General features: G+C 42.2%; 1 protein-coding gene and 1 non-coding gene across 2 annotated transcripts in view; both read right to left on the reverse strand.

Moving 5' to 3' along the window:
• Positions 1-17,459, reverse strand: part of LOC124722314 (rho GTPase-activating protein 7) — a 558,315-nt gene that overhangs the window by 111,590 nt on the left and 429,266 nt on the right. Inside the window, exon 10 of the mRNA XM_047247494.1 lies at positions 15,505-15,567. Coding sequence (XP_047103450.1) covers positions 15,505-15,567 — 63 coding nt within the window. The remainder of the gene's footprint in view (positions 1-15,504; positions 15,568-17,459) is intronic.
• Positions 3,003-3,077, reverse strand: Trnas-cga. The gene has a single exon. It is a non-coding gene; the product is annotated as a tRNA-Ser (tRNA).

The following is a 17,459-nucleotide window of genomic DNA, read 5'->3' on the forward strand; positions in this document are numbered from 1 at the left end:
GTCTCGCTCCAGCACACAATTTTAATCAGTCAGAAGTTTCATATAAACGTTGGTTTACACTGATTCGGATAAAAGTAAATTAATATTTTAGTCACTGGATGAACTTAACTGCTTACGACCAACATCCTACGTGTTTTTAAAGTTAATAAAATTAAGCTTGCGATCCCTGTCGATAACATTTGTTACATTATGCGAATAGCCTGTTGTGTTCAACAAGAACGATATGATCTAAACCTTGCTGGTTATGTGTCAACAGTCCATTTTGTTTCAGGTACCTCGAAATGTTGTAAAAAGAATTTAAGTTTCAAAATCCAAGTAGAAATCGATGTTAATGAGATGAATCACTAATTTCAGAGATTTGTTTTATTTCCATTGTTTTTCACTGGTATGACCTTTGAAATTTTTCCAGTCTTTAGGCAGGAATTTTTGTCACACCGGTTACTCCAGTAATAAGAGGACCGACACTTGTGCAGTGCCTGTAGTTAACATTTTTCTGCACGTCACATATTAAATGAAAGCGATTTGCGTCGTGGTAAGAGGACAGAGACTAGTTTACTACCTGGTCTGAGTACTCTTTTAGACAACGATTGGGGTTTTAAGGCTCTGCGTTGTTCCTGACCCTCAGTCTAAAATGTTAGATAGGAATCTTAGCGCATTTTCTAGTTAGTTGGCCCATCCATTTTTTTGTGCAAGTCGTAACAAGGCTACAGTGTTCTGACTTACTGAGCTAGTCCCGTCTGTTACAGCATTTATAATTTACAGTACATAAAAAAGTTATATCGCCAGAGCCAAGCCTTGTGTATGAGAGTATGGATGTAGGCATGCATGGCGAGGTTAAGTGGCATTGAGTGAATAGGATTTTAACGAAGATATTATGGTATAAATTATAAAGACCGAATATTTTGGAGTGTTAGTAAGAGTGTTCATAACTGCGATATTGGGCGCCCTTAACTCACCACCACCACCACCACCATCATCACCAGCATCAACCTGCGTCTCTGAAAGCGTTCTAACGCTAGTAGACAGAACTTCTTGGTCATTGAACTTCTATCACAATTTTCAATCGTCAGCCGTAGTACTATCTCTGCCCTGCAATAAGGTATTTGTCCATTTCATCTATACAGAGTGGTAGAGGTATAAGGGCAGATACTGTCATCATTACTACCTTAATATGTTTGTGTGTTTGTTGTTTTTTCTCTGTACGTAACAGTCTTCTCGCAAACACGTCACATAATTTACTACGTGATATTTTCGGCACGGTCGTAGCTGCACCACAAAGAGGACTACGACTGTCAGTATTGACTTACAGGTGGTAGTAAGTTCCTAAGGGACGAAACTGCTGAGGTCATCGGCCCCTAGGTTTATACCCTACTTAATCTAACGTAAACTAACTTACGCTTAGGACAACACACACACCCATGCCCGAGGGGGGACTCGAACCTCCGACGGGGGGAGGCGCGCGAGCCGTGGCAAAGCACCCTAGGCCGCACGGCTACCCTGCGCGGCTCTCTCAGTGTAGCTCTTGCAACCTATCTCGTCAATTACTTGCGGTATGTATTCCAGGCTCTGTTTTTCTCTACGGTTTTTACCCTCTACGGCTCCTTCTAGTACCGCGCAAGTTATTCCCTGATGTCTTAACAGATGTTCCCAGAAGATCACTTTTCTCGCCATTTCTGAGGAGAACCACTTCATTCCTTACCTTAAAAGTCTATACAATTTTCAACATTCTTCTGTAGCATCACATCTCAAATGCTTCGATGCTCTTCTGTTCCGGTTTTCCGACGCTCCATGTTTACTGCCATATAAAGCTGGGCTGCAAACGTACATTTTCAGAAATTTATCCCTCAAATTAAGATCTATATTGGATAACAGCAGACTTCTCTTCGTTAAGAATGCTCTTTCTCCCAGTGCTAATCTGCTTCTTATGTCCTCTTTGCCCTTACCGTTATGGATTATTATGCTGCTAGGTAGCAGAATTTTAGAGCTTCATCTATTTCATGATCACCAATTTTTATGTTAAGTTTCTCGATATTCTCATTTCTGATACTTCTCGTTACTTTCGTCTTTCTTCGCTCTATTCCCGATAGGTAATCTGTACTCACTAGGCTGTTCATTCCCACTAACCAACCTAAAAAGATGCTACTTCTAATAGCTATAATTATTATCAGGCAAATGAAGTAAATGCTGATGTAATGTTGTTCAGTACACTGGTCTCAGTGACCAATAAAAATAACTGCATTTATACCCCTAAAACTCTGTATTTATACTTTTTAAAGTGTAATAAGTTTTTATTTTATGGGAGATACGGTCAGTAGGTGACATCTCCCAGTGTATAAGTCGTGGCGTACTAACTTCTAAATCATCTTCTTGTGTTGAAACTTCCTGGCAGATTAAAACTGTGTGCCCAACCGAGACTCGAACTCGGGACCTTTGCCTTTCGCGGGCAAGTGCTCTACCAACTGAGCTACCGAAGCACGACTCACGCCCGGTGCTCACAGCTTTACTTCTGCCAGTACCTCGTCTCCTACCTTCCAAACTTTACTGAAGCTCTCCTGCGAACCTTGCAGAACTAGCACTCCTGAAAGAAAGGATATTGCGGAGACATGGCTTAGCCACAGCCTGGGGGATGTTTCCAGAATGAGATTTTCACTCTGCAGCGGAGTGTGCGCTGATATGAAACTTCCTGGCAGATTAAAACTGTGTGCCCAACCGAGACTCGAACTCGGGACCTTTGCCTTTCGCGGGCAAGTGCTCTACCAACTGAGCTACCGAAGCACGACTCACGCCCGGTGCTCATAGCTTTACTTCTGCCAGTACCTCGTCTCCTACCTTCCAAACTTTACAGAAGCTCTCCTGCGAACCTTGCAGAACTAGCACTCCTGAAAGAAAGGATATTGCGGAGACGTGGCTTAGCCACAGCCTGGGGGATGTTTCCAGAATGAGATTTTCACTCTGCAGCGGAGTGTGCGCTGATATGAAACTTCCTGGCAGATTAAAACTGTGTGCCCAACCGAGACTCGAACTCGGGACCTTTGCCTTTCGCGGGCAAGTGCTCTACCAACTGAGCTATCGAAGCACGACTCACGCCCGGTGCTCACAGCTTTACTTCTGCCAGTACCTCGTCTCCAACCTTCCAAACTTTACAGAAGCTCTCCTGCGAACCTTGCAGAACTAGCACTCCTGAAAGAAAGGATATTGCGGAGACATGGCTTAGCCACAGCCTGGGGGATGTTTCCAGAATGAGATTTTCACTCTGCAGCGGAGTGTGCGCTGATATGAAACTTCCTGGCAGATTAAAACTGTGTGCCCAACCGAGACTCGAACTCGGGACCTTTGCCTTTCGCGGGCAAGTGCTCTACCAACTGAGCTACCGAAGCACGACTCACGCCCGGTGCTCACAGCTTTACTTCTGCCAGTACCTCGTCTCCTACCTTCCAAACTTTACTGAAGCTCTCCTGCGAACCTTGCAGAACTAGCACTCCTGAAAGAAAGGATATTGCGGAGACATGGCTTAGCCACAGCCTGGGGGATGTTTCCAGAATGAGCTTTTCACTCTGCAGCGGAGTGTGCGCTTATATGAAACTTCCTGGCAGATTAAAACTGTGTGCCCAACCGAGACTCGAACTCGGGACCTTTGCCTTTCGCGGGCAAGTGCTCTACCAACTGAGCTACCGAAGCACGACTCACGCCCGGTGCTCACAGCTTTACTTCTGCCAGTACCTCGCCTCCTACCTTCCAAACTTTACAGAAGCTCTCCTGCGAACCTTGCAGAACTAGCACTCCTGAAAGAAAGGATATTGCGGAGACATGGCTTAGCCACAGCTTGGGGGATGTTTCCAGAATGAGATTTTCACTCTGCAGCGGAGTGTGCGCTGATATGAAACTTCCTGGCAGATTAAAACTGTGTGCCCAACCGAGACTCGAACTCGGGACCTTTGCCTTTCGCGGGCAAGTGCTCTACCAACTGAGCTACCGAAGCACGACTCACGCCCGGTGCTCACAGCTTTACTTCTGCCAGTACCTCGCCTCCTACCTTCCAAACTTTACAGAAGCTCTCCTGCGAACCTTGCAGAACTAGCACTCCTGAAAGAAAGGATATTGCGGAGACATGGCTTAGCCACAGCCTGGGGGATGTTTCCAGAATGAGATTTTCACTCTGCAAAGGTCCCGAGTTCGAGTCTCGGTTGGGCACACAGTTTTAATCTGGCAGGAAGTTTCATATCAGCGCACACTCCGCTGCAGTGTGAAAATCTCATTCTGGATCTTCTTGTGTTGTCTTTTGTTTGTTTCAAAGAGAGGTTTTTAACGCCGTAACTTTATAGTTACCGCAAAACTCCAACAAAATAAGAAGAATTGTTTTTGCCAGTTAGAGACGCATCTCACGACACCTGGAACTAATCGTGACATCTAGCGTTGCCTCACACCTTCCCCGGTCTAGTGAACACAGCTGTAATTATTCAGAGCAACCGACCACCCTGCTCGTTATAATAACGTTTTGTTCGAAAATACGCCGTAGTTGCGCAAGGCATATACTTCGCTCGCTCGGGCTATAGAGAACACAAAAACAGTGCGACAGGAACTGGTTACACAAACATAGCACAGCTGCCGCTGTACCTTTCATAAACCAAGTGAATGAAGAGAAGAAGCTTTAGGGCTGCAAGGGGCATGTAATTTAGCTACGTTCCGTACCACAGAACATAATGAACGTACCGGATGAAGTATGCAATGCAGACTCGATTATTTCAACTCTGAAGCATTCGCAGAAGTTCTGTGATGGGCCGTGCGCTCATATGATAGCTTTCAGCAGGTCCTACGAGCTTATTGAGAAGATAGGTAACTGTGAAGACTTATGTAACCGATCCGCTCAAAACACGTTTTGCACCATCACTGGTTCGCCGATTTTTAAAAGGGAATCAGCCCGTCATTTGGTGATTTTGAGTTTGTTTTTCCTGCAGATTCTACATCTGTAACTGAAGAAATTGATATTGGAGAATTACCAGACTGTCAGTTAATGTACTACTATAGGATTCTGAAAAACAATATTATTTTTGTAGTGGCACCAGTCAGTGACTCATGCTCTTTTAAAATTAAAGAGGCGTCAGTCGTGACTCGTGCCACTTTGAAAATAAGACTTAGATAGCAACATCGATGATGCTGCATATTATGTAAGAATTTCCATTCGCACTCCGCTGCCAATGCATTTTGCATACACAGTATGAAGACTGGCATAAGCACAGTATATTTCTGCCTTGAGGGTGCGGTCAAGAAGAGTACAAGTGCCGCAAGAATACACCGAACTTTGACTATTCTCAGATAATTGTTCAGCTCAGAATAAGGACCACACTATCAGCAGATTTCTATTGTACCTAACACATATTGGGAGAGTCAACAAAATTCAACATTGCTTTCCAGTGAAAGGACACAGTTTTTACCGTGCATTAGGCATTTCTGCATTATAAAAGGGAAATTATGTAAACCTGGCTGATTATTTACTGTGGATGGCGTCACAGAGGTGATTGATACAAGTTCGAAACCAAATAAATTTATTGTTAGAGAGGTTGCTGCTATTGAAATACTAGACTTCAAGTCATGATGGCGGGAGTACTACAGGAAGACAAGAATTTCTGTAGAAACCCTGTACTGGAAGATAAGGGAAGGTGACACTTTCTGTTAGCACTTATTCTCATATTGTTTTCGATAACACAAGGGTTGTACTGCATCTTAACGGTCAATGGACTAATTGGTCACACTTTTCTTATGAGCCTTCAACGTGGTCCACTGACTGAGTCATAGAAACTAGCTTATCCATCAGGAAAAGTACCGATTATGTCCAATATATCCAACGGCCTGGACAAATTTCAATGTTGTCTGTATGAGGAACATCTGCCGTTCTGTGAAGAAATTTTGAAGGCTCTGTAAAGAACGACAGCCAAGACGATTGCACTGACAAACACTGATTATTGATGTAGATCGACGCATTAGTATTGTGAAGTGTAGAGCTGTACGTGTTGTGTTCTACGAGTACGTTCAGAGAAGTAATGCCTCCGAATTTTTTATGTGACATTTGTTACAGATTTTTAAATAAAACAAATGGTATCGACATTCAACATCTTTCTTCGTGTCTACATATTTGCAGCTCTCTGCCGCTAAACGGCTCCGAACTGTAGCGTGTAACATAGCAGTGGGCAACGTAACTACGCCGATGCATGAGAAGCAGTGTGCTGTAATAGAGTTTCGAAGTCGAAAATTCGTCCACACATGAAGCACCCTCCCCTTCAGTATGAAAATACCAGACCACACACGATATCTGCAACAATATAACGACTTGGGCTCATTGTCATTAATCATCCTCTATACAGTTCAGACTTGGCCCCATCCGACTTCCATCTGTTTACAAAACTTAAAGAACACCTTCGAGGGCTTCGCTTTGATAGTGTTAAAGCGTTGCAAGCAGAGGTGAGGTTGTGGCGCCTTCAACATAGTCAAACATTCTACAGTGACGGTATCAACAAACTGGTCTCCCGTTGGGAGAGATGTGTTATATTGAGAAATAAATATGTAGACATGAAGTATAAAGATGTAAAATGTTAATAAGTTTTCACATTAAAAATTCTGAGGCATTACTCTTCAGCACGCCCTTGTAAGCAATCAAGATAACGGTAATAAATGGAGTGTGCGATTTCAGTTTTTTACGTGTAGTATTTTTTCAGTCTCCAGCTTTGAATGATTAATTACATTACCAAAACATAAGATCAGAAATTCAATCTCTGGTGAGACAATCACATTTGCATTATTTAACACAAACGCGCCGATAAAGATGTCCATATAAAGTTATTATACGATTTAAACAATACTTCTCAATTTCCCACAAATTTGTGTTAACTGACTGGTGTCCCTCATAAAAAATACGAATCCATAACGAAATGCATGTTTGTATTTTTATTGCTTGAAAACACATCTTTAATATTCTTGACCATAGGAAATCGCCATGCACGGCTGTATTTGGGCTAAAAAAATGCATTCTCAGTGCAATCCAGTAGAGCTCACTTCGTCTCCAGTCGTCAACAGGACAATGCTGCCGTGCCCACTGTTCAGCCCCTGTGCATGACTCAAAGGTTCATATCAACTTAGACCGTGCGCCCATTGCCACTTCACGGGAAGAATGGTTGTCAGTGGCTTAGGAACTGACATGTTTTCAAATATCTTTCATTTGTCCTTATAAATGTTCAGAGAATAATTTATCATGTCAAGATTGTCACTAATTACTATAAACATTCACATAACTGGTTTCAACATATTAACGGCCGTTTTCAGATTTGACAGTAATCTACAAGTAGTTTTGTCATAATCTATGATCACTTGCTACATGCGTATTGAACATCAAGCCTTCCAACTCACCAAAAACATATAACAAAGTCCTTCTCATGGAATATGAAAAATAAGACATTACAATATAGTAATCAAACCGGAAGCCCTGTATGCAGCAGAAACATTGTCCGTCACCAAACATGGCCTAGCTGAATGGTTGGAGATCAGAGAAAGGAAGATATTAAGAAAAATTCTTGGCCCCAGATTCTACAATAACAGACTAATTCACATCAAAAATTAAACTCTTTACCAAACTACCGAAAAACTATCAGACACAATGAGGAAAAGAAGAACTGATTTTTATGGACACATCCTCAGAATAAACCGAAATAGATTTAAAAAACTCCAAATCACGCAAAATATACTCATGGATAAAACTGCAAGACAAGAAAGAGTTGTTCCAATTCAAATTGAAAACCAAACAACAACCCAAATCTCTGAAAAAGAAAGGAAAGCAAGATTAGAAACAACGAAACAATACTGAGCTAAAACAAAGGCACAGAACATTACAGATTGATTGATATAACGTATCCCAAAGTAACGTGAAACAAAAAGAAGAAAATATGCATACATCTTGCCGCCATCTAGTAAAAGAGTTTAATAAATAAAACAAAATTCCCCTTGTTTGCTTCGCGGGTAAATAAACAATGTCTGATCTCCGCTTGTGGTCAGCTGCCTTGCAACAGCCTCTGCCGGTCCCAAGCCCGTATGAAGAAAGACGGTTGGGCATTGGGCCAACAACCCAACCCCTTAAAAAGATCTTTATAACGAAACACAGTCTTGCCTCCGACACAGATAGTTGCAATGGAAGACGAAAAGTGCGAATGAAAAATGGCCTACGATTTGGAAATTTAAATTTTGGGTCTTGGAATGTTCGAAGCCTATATACACCAGGCATCATCCAGACTGTGGTCTCAGAAATTAACGATATAAACTGGACTTGGTGGCAATACAAGAGACAAGATGGTTGGGTGAGGGTACTTACAAACAAGATGGATATGAACTGTTTTATGGAGGTGTGTAAATAACCACGAATTCGGCACTGGTTTTGAGACATATGACAGATTAAGAGATTTAGTTAAAGAATTAAAAGCTATTAACAAAAGAATGTCCTACATAGTACTCGGAAACCAGCTGTCAGACACCACACTTATCAGTGTTCATGCCCCAACAGAAGATAAAACAAATGAGGTAAAGGAAGAGTTCTATGACCAACCAGAACAAACAACTGAAAGCACACCAACTAGAAATATCAAGATAGTTTTCGGAGATTTCCATGGAAAAGCGGGAAAGGAATAATTCTATATACTAGCTATAGGAATTTACAGTTTGCATAAAGATGCCAATGAGAATGGTCAGAGGATGATCAACTTAGCTATCTCAAAGAACCTGAGAGTAAGTTCGGCTTACTTCAAGCAGAAGAGAATACATACGGGAACGTGGTGCTCATCGGATGGAAGAACTACCAGCCGGATATATCACGTCTTAGTGGACCAGCGCTATAACCATAGAGTCATGGACATCAGGTCGTATAGAGGAGCCGACTGTGCATCAGACCACTTTCTCGTTGTGTGTAGACAAACTGATGTTCACCTAGATGTATTGGAAGAAAAGGGGACACTAGAACCTGCTTTGAATGCCAGGAAACTGCGAGAAAGTGCAATTAGAGAACAACATCCCATAGGAATCAAAAACCGTTGAGGGTCCCCAAGAACCTAGAGGCAAGAGAGAACGTAGAGGAAAAATGGGAAGAAATACAGGCCACTGTATTAACTGCAGCGGAGGATACGTTGGGAGGAAAGAAGAGAATGAAGAAGACAGTATAGTTCAACGAGATACGCCAGAAGGCTACAGAAAAGAGAAGAAAGATGAGAGAGGAGTGGCTGGCTGACAAGAAGAACAAGCTGAAATGGCAACACTTTCTCAACATCAGAAGCGAGACAAAACGAATCTTGAGAACAGAGAAGAGAATATTTCTATCCAGTTTATTAGAACAAGCTGCGGCGCAGAGCCACAACAAGAATTCAAGGCAATTTCTCCAATGCTTCAAAAACCGCAAACATGGATTTCAGAGCCCAACCTACTGCATTAGAGATAACAATGGCAAGCTGACACATGACAAAGAAAGAATTGTAGAAAGATGGAGAGAATACTTCTCACAACTATCGAACTGTTCAGACCCAGATGAGATGTTACCTGCAGACACCGCGGACTAAAGGAAAGATGGAGAAGAATGGGGAGTGACTGAAGAAAATGTGAAGAATGCAATCAAAAACCTCAGAAACAAGAAGGCCTCAGAGGACGACATCAGAATAACAGGAGAATTACTCAAAGAGGAAGGGGAGAGCTTGCACTTAGAAGTATATGAACTGATCCAGTTGTTATGGAAGAAGGAGACATTGCCAGAACAATGAAAATTGGCCATAATAATCCCGATATACAAGAAGGGAAGCAAAATGGAATGCGGTAACTACAGAGGTAGCAGCTTGCTGAATATAACCTACAAGGTACTGTCTATCATTATCCCCAGAAAATTACAACCGTTCGTAGAGAATAACATACAGGAATACCAAGCTGGGTTTCGACCAAATCGATCGACAATAGATCACATTTTCACCCTAACACAATTGTCTGAAAAACACTGGGAATATGATAAAAATATTTAAAGTATGTTGGTCGATTTTCAATGTGCGTACGACAGCATCCACAGGAATAGCCTCTACAATGTACTGTGGACTTCAGAATCCCTGAGAAGCTAGTGAGAATTGTGCAAACTTGTATGTATGGATCAAGGGCAGCTGTGCCTTTCTGAGGGGTCGCATTAGAAAAGTTTGAGACTGAGACAGGTCTCAGACAAGGGGTGCTCTCCCATATGTTCTGTTCACGGTCATGTTTGAGAAAGTAATAAGAGAATGTAGGCAACAGGTACGGGCTGGAGTACAGATGAATGATAATTTCAATTGTCTCGCATACGCAGATGATATAGTACAACTAAGTGAATCAGTCCATGAGTTGAAACAAATTTATCGGAAAAATTACGCACAGAAAGTTGGGCTAAAGGTGACTCACGACAAAAAAGAGTTTATGAAATTAGGAATAAGGTAAAAACAGTAAGAATTTCTTGAGATAGATGGCATGAGGTCTAAGAGAGTCCACGAATTCAAAACGTGGTTTGCCAGAAACAACAACATAGAAATGGACATCAAGAAAAGAATAGCATGAGGAATGAAATGTATGTATTCGCTCAGGGAGACGTTCAGCTCAAAATGTATATCAACGAATACCAAAATGAGAATCTATAAGACAGTGATATGTCCAGGAGTCATGCACGGTTCAGAAACCTGGAGAATGACAAAACGCCAAAAGGAGAAACTGTTAATATTTGAAAGGAAAGTAATGAGGAAAATATGGGGACCAATCTTAGATGGAGGAGAATGAAGGAGGAGGTATGACGAAATCTACATCTTGATGCAACATCCAACAATGCTACGGAAGTTGAAGAGCAAAAGAATCCAGTGGGCAGGCCATGTAGCCTGTATGCGACAAGAAATACTGGGGAAGAAAGCATTTGAGGGGGAAACAAGCACCAGATGCCCCATAGGACGACCAAGGCAGCACTGGATAGACGACCTGGCGAAGGATCTGACAGCCCTGGAGATTGAAGACACCTGGAGGAACCGAGCACAGAACACAAAGGAATGGTGGCAGTTTGCAGAAGCATCTTGTGACCGCAGGATATGTATGTATGTTCTCCCAGTTTCTACTCACATTAATAGTGTTTGCTAAACGTCTTTCAGAGGTAACTTCATGGAAGAATTTTGCGCGATACAACAGGATAATTACATGAGTGGTGGTGGTTGTGGTGGTTGTTGGGATGTTTAAGGGGGACTAAACAGCGAAGGTCATCAGTCCCCCATTCCAAAATCAGGCGAGCCGAAAATCTACGGAGCAGGTAAAAACCAAAGGGGGAGGAAACGTCCCCCCAGGCGCTAAAAGAACACAAATGCAGCAACAAACACTACAGACAAGAACAGGACAGAGGAACACCAGACAGAAAGAAACAGAAGAAAGGAGGATGGCCGGAGACAGGGTGACTGACCACGAGAAAAAAAAAGGGAAAGAGTCAACCATCTGACGGCACACCAGAACAGCAACAGACACTAGGACAAAAGACACAGAAAGGGAAAGGCGCAGGACCTCCCTAAATCGAACCATAAAAAGGACTACTACGGATAAAATGCAAAACATTGTCAGCCATGGAGGCATCGTCGGATAAAACCAAAGCCAAAGTGCCCGGGAGATTAAAAGATTGCCGGAGTGTGCGCAGTCGAGGACACTCCAGCAAAATGTGGCCGACCGTCAGCCGGGACCCACACCGACACAAGGGGGGATCCTCCTGACGCAACAGATGGCCGTGCGTCAGGTATGCATGGCCGATGCGCAGCCGACACAGGACTACCTAGTCGCTGCGAGAAGCCCGCAGGGAGGAGCGCCACACATCGGTCGTCCCCTTGACAGCCCGCAGTTTATTCGTGGCTGTCATGCCACGCCACTCAGCAGCCCACATCCCAATCAGCTTACGGCGCAACACCAGCTGCTGGTCGCGAGCCGTAAGGTCGATCTCCAAAGCCGGGGCGTCGATCGCCCCAAATTACATGAGTAAACAGGGTATTAATAACAAACTATGTTAAATTTGAAAAACCTCTCTGCGTTTTCTCACTGCTTGGTGAACGGTTCATTTGGTGGGAACTTTAACCTCCGCGACGTCCTTGTGTTACTCGAAGACAGTAGGCTGCAGGTTTCACCCTCTCTCTTTGTAACAACGAGAATATTTCAAACAAACCAGAAGCACAATTTCAACAAGGCTTCAAGGAAACCGATCTTGAAGAAATTATCCCGGTATTACTTTGGTGTAACATGGATACACCTAAATTATGATAGCCTAATTGATGAGAATCGGATATTAGAAACTGTCACTATGTTCAGCAATACGAACAAGGATTCAGTCAATCAAGTAATGGCACGACAGTAATCGAAGAGTGGTCATAAACTTTTAAAGCGCATATTTTACGGTTACTGCAATACGAGTTATATAACACCAGACGCCACCCGCACACAAATAAACAGAGAACGAACTTCTCTCTCCCGTAGAACAAAGAGCATGCTTTGAACCGCCCTTTCAGGAGCCCCTTGTTTGTGGTGATGGAAGACATCATACTTGGCTCCTCTTGTACTCGGTGCCGAATGTCTTGACGACAACGAGGTTATTTCAAACAAAACGGCAATCCAGTTTTAAGGAGGACGTAGGAGGAAAACGATCTTGAAGAAATTATGCCGATGTGACGTGGATCTGACTACGTTAGGATAGCCTAACAGATCCCAATTGGTTTTGAAACCGGGTCCACGATTCATAAAAAAAAAGAGAGTGTCTGAGGCATTAGGCTTCTAATATTAGCTGAAGCTCTATTTTTCTTTTTTACAGTATGCCACATCTACATCTCTTTTATTCTCTCAGTAACGTCATCAATGTCATTTTTCTTGTCCACAATCTGGATCTGTAAAACTACTATCACGATAATCAACCAATTATTGGCGCATTTGCTACTCCACAACCACTAAATTTTGAAAGAAGACACTGCCTGCAGTTCGGAACCAGCAAGAAGGTTTCCATACAACGTAAGTATAATAGACGAGGACGCAAGGAGAAAAGATGCCGACTGTGTTAAATTCTTGAGATTAAAACTTGGTAATAAACTAATTTGAGAGGTGTACTTGACAGAACTGCTGTAACATAAAAAAATTATATGTGCTGTCAATGATGTAAGAAATAGCAGATGCGAAAATAAAGAACTGGCTTACTTAAATTACTTTCTTTCTATGATGTCGAACTGTATCACATTTTGGGACAACTCGTTAATTGAAGCTGAAGTTTTCTGGGCTAAGGCGTCTAATACGAATTATTTGTATCATAAATGCCTCCCAGAAGCCAGTTCTGAGAATTGGGTATTCTAATTACTGTTTCTCAATAGACAGGGTGTGTTTTCTACGTCTGGATTGGTTGCAATAGAAATGGAATTATGTTATGCACGGTATCGTATACAGGGTGTTCCAGGATGGATGGTCAGTACTCAGGGATACAACAAGGACGATAATTCGAAGCAAAATAGTCTAGAAAATATATACTCTAAAATGCATGCCTTAAGAGCTATGAGCACTTGCTAAGTGGAAGAGGTGTGTTGCACAGCAGCGAATATGAACAAGTGTTCATAGCTCTTAAGGTGTGCACTTCAGGGCCTATGTTTACTGGATATTTTTTTCTTATTTTGGTCAATGCTACCACCTCTAAAACATGGAAAGAAAAGAGCACTGAGTAGAAGAGATTTGTTCCACAGTATCTAAGATGAAGAAGCACTTAAAGTTCTTAAGATATGTATTATAGAGCCCATGTTTCCTAGACTTCTTTTGCTTCGAATGATCGTTTCTTTCGTATTCTTGAATATTGAATTCCTCATGTACACCGCGTACGCAGTTAAGGTTCGTGGTGAGCTTTTTCGTTGGTATATAAAAGAAAAAATGTATAAAATTAATGAATTTGTCACATCCATGAGGATCATGTTCTCGAGATCTGTGGAAAGAGCATTAGCAGATCAGTTTTTTGTAAATGTGTACTACGCAATTTTGTTTTTCTAACATGTTCCACATCATAGAGGATCTCCTCACTACGGGTCTATGGAACGAACAGTATCTTTTTCTCGTACATGACACGCGCGCAGATGCACGTGTGACTTTGTAATGGCTGCCAGACAAGACGGGGGATCTCAAGCTGATTCCGTATTTCTAGATTTCCCGAAAGGTTTTGACACCGTTCCTCACAAGCGACTTCTAATCAAGCTGCGGGCCTATGGGGCATCGTCTCAGTTGTGCGACTGGATTCGTGATTTCCTGTCAGGAAGGTCGCAGTTCGTAGTAATAGACGGCAAATCATCAAGTAAAACTGAAATGATGTCAGGTGTCCCCAGGGAAGCGTCCTGAGACCTCTGCTATTCCTGATCTATATAAATAACCTGGGTGACAATCTGAGCAGTTCTCTTGGGTTGTTCGCAGATGATGCTGTAATTTACCGTCTTGTAAGGTCATCCGAAGACCAGTATCAGTTGCAAAGCGATTTAGAAAAGATTGCTGTACGGTGTGGCGGGTGGCAAACGCTAAATAACGAAAAGTGTGAGGTGATCTACATGAGTTCCAAAAGAAATCCGTTGGAATTCGATTACTCGATAAATAGTACAATTCTCAAGGTTGTCAATTCAACTAAGTACCTGGGTGTTAAAATTACGAACAACTTCATTTGGAAAGACCACATAGATAATGTTGTGGGGAAGGTGATCCAAAGGTTGGGTTTCATTGGCAGGACACTTAGAAGATGCAACAAGTCCACTAAAGAGACAGCTTACACTACACTCGTTCGTCCTCTGTTAGAATATTGCTGCGCGTGGGATCCTTACCAGGTGGGATTGACGGAGGACATCGAAAGGGTGCAAAAAAAGGGCAGCTCGTTTTGTATTATCACGTAATAGGGGAGAGAGTGTGGCAGATATGATACGCGAGTTGGGATGGAAGTCATTAAAGCAAAGACTTTTTCGTCGTCGCGAGATCTATTTACGAAATTTCAGTCACCAACTTTCTCTTCCGAATGCGAAAATATTTTGTTGATCCCAACCTACATAGGTAGGAATGATCATCAAAATAAAATATGAGAAATCAGAGCTCGAACGGAAAGGCTTAGGTGTTCGATTTTCCCGCGCGCTGTTCTGGAGTGGAATGGTAGGGAGATAGTATGATTGTGGTTCGATGAACCCTCTGCCAAGCACTTAAATGTGAATTGCAGAGTAATCATGTAGCTGTAGATAGCGGAAATCTTGTTAATGTTGACAGCGTACAAGAGGTTCGTCAACGACGGTTGCGCATGTATCGCTGTTAAGAACTGCGTATTAGGCCATAGTCCAATGCTAGTAGCTTATAAAATTGGGTGCTGAAGCGTCCGGCATGCTGAGGGAACCTGCTCCACAAGCCACAGCAAAGATTCGCTAGTTTTCCCTTAACAACAAGAGCGAACAGCGGTGGCCAGTTGGTACTCACCTTGTCATGTTGGGCGCGCCAGCTCGTCGGACCGACCTCCGAGTCTGACAGCGACACCTCCAGCTGTGAACAATGAGGCATTACTGAAGCGAGCACATAATTCATGATCTGGTACTAGCACATCCTCAGAGCCACTTATCTAAACTTTTATTCCTATCTGGAAAATTTGTTGTTAAAGTCTTAGCAGACATTAAGAGGTAAATGCATCTTTTATATTATTATTTTACAGCTACGTCAACAAGTCTTATAATGCACGAGGGTGAGTCAAACGAAAACCTTAAATATTTTTTAAAATATTATTTATTGTGCAGAAGTGGTACAAAGCTGTATCACTTTTCAACATAATCTCCCCCACGCTCAATGCAAGTCTTCCAGAGCTTACAAAGTGCATAAATTCCTTTAGAAAAAAATCTTTTGGTAGTCCGCGCAACCAATCATGAACCGCGTGGCGTACCTCTTCATCAGAACGGAACTTCTTTCCTCTCATTGCGTCTTTGAGTGGTCCAAACATATGGAAATCACTTTGGTGATGAGGAATGACGCCATTCCTTGCTCGCTCTCTTCGTTTCCGGTTGGTGGACGTGAACCCAGGTGTCTTCCACAGTAACGATTCTTACAAGGAAACCATCACCTTCTCGTTCAAAGCGCCGAAGAAGTTCTTCACAAGCATCAACACGCCATTCTCTCATTTCAGGAGTCAGCTGCCGTGGCACCCATCTAGAAGACACTTTGTGAAACTGGAGCACTTCATGCACAATGTGGTGTGCTGAGCCATGACTAATCTGTAAACATGCTGCAATGTCATTCAGTGTCATTCGGCGGTTTTCCTTCACTATGGCTTCAACTGCTGCAAGGTTCTGTGGAGTCACAACTCGTTGTGCCTGACCTGGACGAAGAGCATCTTCCACTGAAGCCACACCATTTGCGAACTTCCTACTCCATTCGTAGACTTGCTGCTGTGACAAACATGCATCACCGTACTGAACCTTCATTCGTCGATGAATTTCAATAGGTTTCACACCTTCACTACGCAAAAACCGAATAACAGAACGCTGTTCTTCCCTGGTGCGAGTCGCAAGTGGGGCGGCCATCTTTATACTGATGCTGCGACGGTATGTGTGTATCTGCACTATGCTGCCACCTACAGGCCATTCTGCACGCTGTTTGCAGCACGCTTACCAACTTCAGGATAACGGCGGAACATATCGATTTGTCATTACAAATTTAAGGTTTTTATTTGACTCACCCTCATAATAAACACCATGTAACAGGGCTCTTCTTTCTGTTTACTAAGAAATGAAGAAACGTAATTTTTTTCTTCGATGTAATTGCTGTAACATTTAAGAAAAATGGTACTACCTGCCAAATTTGCGCAAGACGAAAATCCTGAGCTGAGTGAGATAAATTATTTAATTACTGAATGGATTAACTCTCGGGAAGATATTCCAGAAAAAGATACAGTAGAACGAAGTGCAAGGATGCAACGGCTGTTTCTCGACAGTAGAGACAAAACATATTTGTTATGCGCTGTACAATACTGAAAGCCACATGTACATCTAATAATATTACAGGATCCGACAATGACAGTGTAGATCTGTCAAAATGGTAATAGTAACAAAAAGAATTACTAGCGATCTTGGCAAACTTGATTCTTCAAGAATAATATAACTTTCTTATGCCAAATAGAAGTTAATGGTCAATTAGGAACTGCAAATAGGTTAACTATCAAGTATTTAAACAGAAACAAAATTGAAGCTGTGAGTTTCTTGGTGAAATTAAAAAGCCGCATTGAAACTTTACTTGGCCCTGATTTAAAATTCCGAAAAAAATTATTTTAGGTTTTTTTTTAAATAAATGGGTTTTCTGAGTATACTGACGTGGTTATATAAACTTACTTTTATTTATTTAAAAATTTAGAGTGTTTCTCAGAAGGTATTATGACTTACCAGTGCCTA

This window comes from Schistocerca piceifrons, chromosome X (assembly GCF_021461385.2).
Source record: "Schistocerca piceifrons isolate TAMUIC-IGC-003096 chromosome X, iqSchPice1.1, whole genome shotgun sequence".
NCBI classification, from domain to species: domain Eukaryota; kingdom Metazoa; phylum Arthropoda; class Insecta; order Orthoptera; family Acrididae; genus Schistocerca; species Schistocerca piceifrons.